At 42.7% G+C, this 8,949-nt stretch overlaps 1 protein-coding gene across 1 annotated transcript in view; it reads right to left on the bottom strand.

Annotated features, from left to right (window-relative positions):
• Window positions 1-497: 497 nt before the first annotated feature.
• Window positions 498-8,949, bottom strand: part of LOC146171870 (nose resistant to fluoxetine protein 6-like) — a 67,945-nt gene continuing 59,493 nt past the window's right edge. Inside the window, exons 13-15 of the mRNA XM_084586351.1 lie at window positions 4,187-4,373; window positions 3,117-3,259; window positions 498-704 (exon numbers count right to left, since the gene is read on the bottom strand). Of these exons, the coding sequence (XP_084442477.1) occupies window positions 498-704; window positions 3,117-3,259; window positions 4,187-4,373 (537 nt within the window). The remainder of the gene's footprint in view (window positions 705-3,116; window positions 3,260-4,186; window positions 4,374-8,949) is intronic.

Here is an 8,949-nt window from a genome sequence, read left to right as displayed (position 1 = left end):
AAGAAGAAAGCACTTGCGAGGCCAACATTCGCGACAATAAACATGCATGACACTTAGGAACTCAAAATGGTTCCTCACGATTATTTGCTGCGTTGCGCATGAAGAAGCGTTTTTGCATGCTGTGACCCGTGTTTTATGTCTGCTAACTGCACCCTTTCAGCTAAAGCTTGAAGATATTCCATGCGGATGTATTTTATATGAATGTAACGTGTGCATGGAGCCACGCATTCTTATGACTATAGTGTGAAGTAGCCGCTACAGTTTGCTTGCCGAACAATGAAGGCAACAACTGTCACTGTGAGACATACTGCGTAAGCGCCGAACAGTGCATTATTGGCATCCTCTGGAACCAGCACTTGAGTGTTCACAGAAATAATGGCGGCTTAAACGATGAGTTGTGGGCGTTTCCAGCATATGAGCCTTCGCAAAAGGCAGCGCGGACACGTAGATTCAAACTGTTCGAGCCCTGCTGCACCATCCACAGGATTTTTTTGTTTTCACACGTGCTCTTTCTTGATCCCATTGGCGGCCGTACTCGCAGCTTCCTGTGGTGGTTGCTTGGTGACAATATGCGCAGTGTGGCTGGGCGGCTTGTGTGAGCCGGTCACGTTGTCCCACAGCCACACAATGGGCTTCTCGAACAGCACGGACGCCACGAAGCCCAGCATGACGGCCACCACGAAATTGGAGATTGCCGACATGAACTGCAAGTGTCAGCATTAGACAGAGAAAACGGAAAGAGAATAGACGCACATAGCAATTGCTTAGAAGCGAAAGCTAAAGCTAGTGACCAGGGCCGACCTTGAGGTCGTTGAGAAGAGCACGCAGGTATCCGGCCACATGGTCAGAGTAGAAAGGTTTGATGTGCACGCAACTCTTTCTTGTGCACTTCGATTAGAGATTTAGTATAGCATCAGCATGGTAGTTGGCCTAACGGAAATTACGTTAGCGCGCCGTAAGCAACCTAGCGCCAAAGAAAGTTTTATTATAAGATTTCGAAAACGTTAAAGAAGATATATATCGCATTTGAGACAAATGCCATCTTTAAACTGTAGGCATTGCTGCTAATGTGACAGACTATACATCAAGGTCTTGGAAACCTGTTATTAGAGTAACTTTTATTTCCCTACGCAAAAGGCTCTAGGAATGACTCGGCAAAGTAAAAACCACTTGAACAAGAATTGTTTCCACAGAAAACGTAACCTCTGTGCACGCGAACGCTGTTTTCCCACTAGCTTCGCACGCATGCGCACTCTGGTCCTTGGGTTCAGCTAGGCACACTATCAGGCGAAATCCCCCATGCTAAAATTCTCTATTGAAAAACGCGTTCCTCAACTTGTGGCGTTTTTATGGAATATATGAATAGGCGTCGTGTCAAAGTAAATCTAAACATTATTTTTCATTTTGTCTCGCCCCTTTTGAGCGCATCAGTCAGTGCTGCGCGCTTAGAAACGAATAAAGCCTGCGACGCTGTAGCTTGGTAAGAGAACTGCTACTTTGTATGTGATGCTGATGGCCTAAACGAACAGTTATACCATCTGTTTCGTTCTTGTAGGAAGCCAGAGGGCCATCAGAATCTGCAATATTTCGCACACTGAAATATATATTGTGTAAAGCCGACTAGAGGCAGCTAATACTTTTAATCTTAACGTACACATTCACAATCACTTTGGCTCATTTTAGCTGGGATGTTAGCAGAAGAAAGTATTAATTTGGGACAGTGCATAATACTTTAGTTGGTTTAATAGTTTATTTCAGATTAATCAATATTAACTGGACATCAGTTGTTTAAAGCGCACTCCATTTGCGAGTAATTTTCACTTTTAAAGAAATGTTCATCACAATATTGCGTCGAAGAGTGTTCATCAGTAAATAGAAGCATGTTCAGGTAGAGGTATAAATTTTGACGTGACTCTTTCCGTTTTTAATATGCAACATTTCTTCCACTCGTACTACCAAGCGATTGTGTTTACTGTTTAAATTTGTATTATAATAGCTTTGAAAGATACCTCGGTACGGTTTGTGCACGTGAGCTGTACAGCAAAACTAACATTATACTTTGTGAGCGTATTGATTAGACGAATTATTCAATAAAATAACCGATGAGCTTCTTTTTATTCTAAGGGGAAAAAGATATTTTAAAATTCAGAGTTGGCAAGATCGATAATACATTTCCATTTTCCATTTTCTGAAGCTATAATGTAGCTCGAATTGTAGAACGTTCAAAATCAACTTGTCAAATCTCGTTAAGTTGGCCTTCACGCTTGCATTTTTTTTTTTTTTTTGCGGGTCAAGTACCAATTGTATTATCGTATTTCACAATGTAGAATAAGTTAACATGATTCTACCGACAACATTACCGGCAGCGGCATCATATTATATGTGTGCAATACAGGAAAGCCAACTCAACAAGATTATGCGCATGTTTGTCATTCATCGAGTCATTTGCCGATTAAGAAGTAAAAAAACAAAAAAAAGAGAAGCGCCCTTATACTGACTACTTTCGATTTTGCAAAATATTTTTGCTCAGAATTATATTCTATGATTAGTCCTCTAATTATTTAGCTCTATAACGCACATAATGCCCGCCTAACCACCTTGCTGAGTAACGAACCTGCCCAGAGTGCACCGAGATGCACCTCAAAGTTTTCAAAACGCTTATCTGCAAACACTAAAACAGCTCACTCGGCATAATTTTCGAAGCAATTTAGTGTATTACGGAATCATGGAATCAATATCTATAGACTTCAAGCAGAAATTGCGATTAAAATAGAACCCACAAAGGGGCGGACGAGACATACAGTATGATCAGCACGCGCCCAATAATATATCCTGTGATCTATCTTGTATGCTTTTTCAGGCTCATTTTTCAGAAACTTTTTAAAACGTATAAACGCGCTCAAGACCATGCTTTGCTAAGCAGAGTAGGGAACTCCTTAATGCGAGTGAGTCTTTAAAGACAGCTTCATGCAGGGTATTCAGTTGCGAGGACAACAATGTTAGCAGAAAGTTTTTAGCTGGTAGTTAAGCGAGTGATGAAGATCTGGTTCACGCTAGTCTACTTGAGCTCTTCTTTTTGCGCACAGTGAGCAGAGAAAGCGAGCACGCGTACTTACCACGTGGAAATGGTCGGGGCTTAGCCTTTCCCGAATCGTCCATAACTTGAGGTAAATAGAGTATATGTGTACGACATAAATAGTGAATGAGAGGCGGCTAACGGGAACTAGAGCCTTCCAAGATAGGATGGTGTTCAGGATCCCTGCACAGATAAATACTGATTAGAATGCCACCAACATACCTGTTTTTCAGTCCAATAGCGCGGACAACACTAGCGGGGAAGCCACCGAGACGCCCAGTGTAGCCTTCCGAATTCACCGGCATTACATGATGAGATTAAAGCGATCTTTTTTTTTTTTTTTTGGGGGGGGGGGGGGGTGGGAGGGGGGGGGGGGGAGGTGGTGTTCTACCGCAGGGTCTAGGAAAATATACTATAGCCTTGGGTATGATCGTTAGTAGCACTCATAATATTGAGGATAAAGGAACAATAAGCACACTGACGTTGGCCTAAACCTATCGTTTATATTATATTAGTGTCAAAGGCCCCATTATTAATTTCACTGAAAATGGCGTTCTTATAGTGTATAAAAGGTATAACAATTAAATAATTGCATCCCTGAGGCTACGCAACCCAGGCCTTTACTTCAAAGCGGGGATCACAGAGCCCTTCGTGGTCTTGGCGTGATTAACTTCGTTGTTTTCGTTGTTGTTGTGAGGGGAAGTTGATTATAACCACAATGGGTCATACATATATATATATAATTTTTTTTTATTTTTTTACTCAGGACTTAAGTTGAGCATAGAATTCTTGAGCGTCAATTCATGACAGACTATTCAGCGCATGTACACAATTGTGGTGTTCAGCGGAGCTGATGCATCATGCACATCAATTCAGCTTGTTTATCGGAATTTTCAATACGTGTTTTCGTGTTTTTCACTTGCAGACTACATACCGTAACTGTAACCAAGATGAGTCTCAAATGGTTATTATTCACCCCATCTCAAAACCCTGGTCTGACAAGGAAGGTTCTGTGATCAAGCCACTTGAAGTGCTAACTCAGCATTGGAGCACACTGGCACGCGCAGAAGAGGTGGGTTGAGGCCATAGTCGTTTTCCATAAGTTCGTACCTCCACGACCGACGGCGCATGCGTAGACGACCCATCCAAGGCAGGCTGCCCACACCACTCGGTGCAGCGCCGCATAGGCGCTTGACCACAGGGGGTTCGGGTAGCGGCCGTCCTCCCAGGCCACCGTCACCAGGTTCACGTACGCACCCGCCGCAAAGCACGCCAGCCAGCCAGCGCACTCGAGAAGCTGTCGCCAGCAGAACACCGAAGATACTTAAAACAAACCCCTGAAATGTCTCGCTATTGTTAACTTCCCTTCTGCGTCCTCATTGAACTGCAACATTGAAGACAACATATTCCCCATTGCCCATTGCCTCCTTTCGTGCAAACTTCCGGGTACAACATACGCGTATCATCGAATAACATGACCCCCCCCCCCCCAAAAAAAAAAAAAAGAAAAAAAAAAAACAGTCAGCTCAAGGAACCATGATTGACTGCACTCTCCGCTCGATGACAAACCGTGCTTTGCGCCGGTGCAAGTCACGAGGTCACCCCATTAGGCTAAGTTTAACTGTGGTACTTTATAAGCAACCCATCGCCATACCCCCTATATATGGCAACGTTCAAAAGGTTTGAATGAAATATTATATAAGTAGAACCTCAGAAAGCAATCGGTTCAATTTGCGTCTAGAAATTGTCCTGCTTTGTACACTTATTTGAGCCGCTGTACACAAAACTCAATCCATCAGCGTCAATGCGACTTCAGTAACAGCACAAATTCGAACTTAAACTGCAACGATTCATTATGCCTAATTATTTTGGTGCTAATTCTGCGACGTTCAGGGGCAATTCCAGAGCTTTTATGCAATTTAACTGTCGACTTTCCTTCCTTAGACTTACCTTCGTTAAATAAAATCGTAGCTCAGAGCACCGAAAAAACAATTTTGAAATAGCGAGAACAGGAAGCTGAAACAGGAACTCAGATGGCGACTGCTGTGCTTCGTTCTTAATGTGGTGCTTCCGACGAGGAAATGACACCGAAAGTAATAAAGGAAAAGCTCTCGTGCGTGTGTTTAACTGCAAAAAGCGACTAAAAATGCGACGGCTCACAAACTGTCGTTAATGAATTTACAAGTATAGCAATTGTCATTCAGCAACAGAGGAGCGCAATGAACTCGTGTGTAATGTTTGTGAAGTCAAACTGCAATGTTGCCCGTATAAATCACCAGTACTGAGTTCGCAAAACTGGCACGTTAAGCTTGATTTGCTCAGAAAGGGAAGGCCGTGTGGCTGCCAAAGATCGCGCATATTTCATTAAAAAAAATTCATATAGTTTCCTGAAATGCAGATACCGAGGAAATACAAGCTAAATGCGTTACAAATATCTTACCAGGGCATGTTTTCCTGAATGAAGGTAATAAAGTCACCAATATTTTTAACATTCTGCGCACGAGCCTTCCGCGGTAAATAAATTAAAGTAGCTCGCAAAGTACCTACGCGAACATGAAGCAAAATAAGGAACAGAGAAAAGGGGAATAAAATATTTATGTCAGAAAGCCTAGCCGTGACTTGATGTAATTCATCTGGAAAGCTAATGTCACCTAAAATTCATTTTTAGATTTATTTTGTGTGCGCTTTTCAAGCGGTGAACAGACAATCCCTCAAGTGTATCTAATAGGTTTGGCGTACTACAGGTGACCTTATAAAATCTGTAATTTGAATGGAGCTTATAAATTTCACTATTGCTGTTCCAGAAATTATATACTAAACATGAAATGAGGCGCTGTTGATGGATATTATGATTATTATTTGTGATCACATTTATACGCAAATTATACGATGCTAGTTTATTTTTGCTGCATTTATGAGTTGTTAACAAGTTATACGTGGGAAATAGATTGTCATGCGTTCACTAAAAAGAGGGTTTTCTTTAGGATTAATGGCTCTCCTCAGCAAAGTGCAAATATTTGTTATGGTAAGCGGTGATCGTGCTATCACGTGTAGGTAAACCATAAATTATGCAGTAATGAAAAAGGCAACAATAAATTAGTGACTTGACACTACTCTATGATAGCATTTTTATTAAATTTGTTTAATAGGCGTGAAGACCGGGAGATTTAGACCATTCTATTTCGTGTGAATCTCCCAAAGGATGCGCTCCTCAAACATCACGATCATCAAGTTTTCTCGAGTGAGACGACCATTTCTGAGTTTGACGGATACCTTATCTAGTTCTAAACTTTTTTTATGAATGAAATTAATGTAGTCTCAGCCGTACTTTCTGTTTGTTAATTAAATTTAAGCTGCAGTGGAAGTTCCTGTAGCCAAGCATTTACCGTTTCTTGTATGACCTAAAAATTCATGTTAGTGTCAGCTGCATAAATTACAATGATCTCAGTAGCAGGTAAATTACCTATATTGTTTTTGTAAAGCAGAAGCCGAAACGGCCTCAAATTGATGCCCATAGGTCACAAGTGGTAATAAAGACACATGTAGGCAATTGCATTGCTATTTTGTGAGCTGGAGCCGGATACTCACAGTTCTCGGAAAGTTCAAATGCAATTCCGCTTATGCCATGATGACTTAATTTCCTGAGTAAAATATGATTTACAAAGTGGAGTATTTATGTATATGCGAATTTGTACCTAGATATGTATAGCTTATAGGTTGTTTTCAGACGTTTTCAACTATTTCTGCTCATTTCTTTCCAACAGGGCAATATATGCTTCTATGATTTTGTGAAAACCATAATGTTGCTTTGAGATTATTTTATTTACACTAAAGTGGTCAGAAGTGGTCAGAAGATATTTGGCAATTTTTGAGAACACTGTCATAAAAGCAATGGGCCTGCAATCAAATAGTTTGTATCACCCTTTTGTACGCAATGGCAACACGAGCTGCATTATTTTTTTTTTTTTCGGATTGCCGCCACAACTTCTCATCATGTTACATATGGACATCGTGTCCCGCGTCCCCTAGTACAAGCGAGATGTCTACGTTCGATGTCTATTGTGTCAGCGTACTTGCGTCGAGGACTTGATCTATCCCCAACGAAAAGCGCCGTCTTAACTGTTACACGCAAGTTGATGATGTGGTATCCGATCACAAATCACGGTCAATCGATTCCATACGTGACACACCATAAGTTCTTAGGTGTCACTATAGACCATGACCTGTCCTGGACGAAGCACATCTCTTTGCTCAAACGAAAACGTGACAGTTTTACAAGCATAGTAAGATTTATAACTGGTAATTTGTAGTGTCCGTCTGAACGAACTTTATTTCGCTTGTACCAGGCGCTGGCGGTTGGTTACCTAAGATTCGGTGCACTGATTCTCTCGGGGATAACACCAAATGCCCTGCGAACGTTTTAAAGCGCCCAGGCGCGTGCTTTAAGAGTGTGCTTGGGATACCATCCAAATTTTGGAGATACCTTTATGGACGCTTCCAAAACTGAATGTGCGCGAACGTATTCCAAGAATACCAGAACAGGCCCACATCCCAACAGCTGCACTCAATTAGAACTTTATGATCGGGCTGGTAGCCACGGTTCCCGCGGCTGCTGCCGCGGTCGACGACTGGAGCCGAGCGGGTGCCAGCAAGCGTCTGTTGCCCCTTTACAAGCTCTGGTGCTGCTTCGCATAGCTCCAACCCACTGAGGAGAAGCCTCGCCGGCGGGCATGATTCAACACGTTTCAGACAAAGCGACGCTTGAGCCGGACCCTCAGTCACAAGTAGCCAGTAACGTTCGGCCCCCGTGCCGGTATTGTTGTGCCTTGTACCATAACTGTAAACAGTGTATATATTCCCTTTTCGTTCATCTCATCTTGTGGACTCAGAGCCTTGATACCCGGACCAGAATTGTGACAGCACTATCAGACATCTTATCTACGAACGGTGACTCAGTGCACAATTTTGTTAATGGCTCAGTGACGACTTCTTCAGAAGCCACATTTATAGTGCCTAAAACACCTACAGCCACCTCTTTGGCTCGTGAATAAGACGTCGTCCCCGAGAACTGAATTAGCAGGCATAAGTGAGGCCAACCGATGCATTGGTCTCCAGGCAGCAAATCACTGGATAATATTCTGCGAGACCTGCATTGCAGATTGTGAAAACATATATGAAGCCAAGTGCTTCCGAGCAGCTAATTGGCAAAGTTGCGCTTCTGCTAGCTATGGCGTTCTAGCGTTACCATGACCTCAAGTTTCAATGGGTACCGAGCCATTGCGGTATCAGAGGTAATGAAAGCGCCATACAAGACACTTTCTCGAGGAGTGACGCTGCAGCCTTACTGGCTCATTCACTGCAGGGAGTCATGCAGTTACATTGGAACGACATAAACCATCAGCAGTACCACGTCTCTCGCCTTGATGAAGTTTTACCACTTCATCTGCCATAAAAAACTATGCGCCGTCAAGGAACAGTCCTCTGTCAGTTACGGTTTGGCGTCGCGTACACTAAACGTTATCTCAACAAGATCGGAGTTGAGGCCAGCCCCAACTGCTTCAGCTGTAACACTCCAGAAACAATCTATTATATTATTTCCGAGTGCCCACACTATACAGAAGAAAGCAGAATCTTGGAAACTATTCTCAGGCAGTTGGGCAGCCGCACTCTATCCGAGAAAACTACTCTGGGCCCCACAGCGAAACAAGCCGACAACTGGCGGGCGATGAAGGTCCTATCCGAGTTTTTAGGAGAAACAGGCTTAGATTCCCGCATGTGACAGTTGCATGTACTGCGATGCATACGCGTGTGCTTTTTGCTGGAACATGTGAATGTGCATTTTTAATTTCTTTGGTGCAGTGATGTGCGTGTTT

The sequence above is a fragment of the Amblyomma maculatum genome, unplaced genomic scaffold, assembly GCF_055883805.1.
Source record: "Amblyomma maculatum isolate TAMU_Amacu unplaced genomic scaffold, ASM5588380v1 scaffold_18, whole genome shotgun sequence".
In the NCBI taxonomy this organism is placed as follows: Eukaryota; Metazoa; Arthropoda; class Arachnida; order Ixodida; family Ixodidae; genus Amblyomma; species Amblyomma maculatum.
This window is presented reverse-complemented; position numbering and strand designations above follow the sequence as displayed.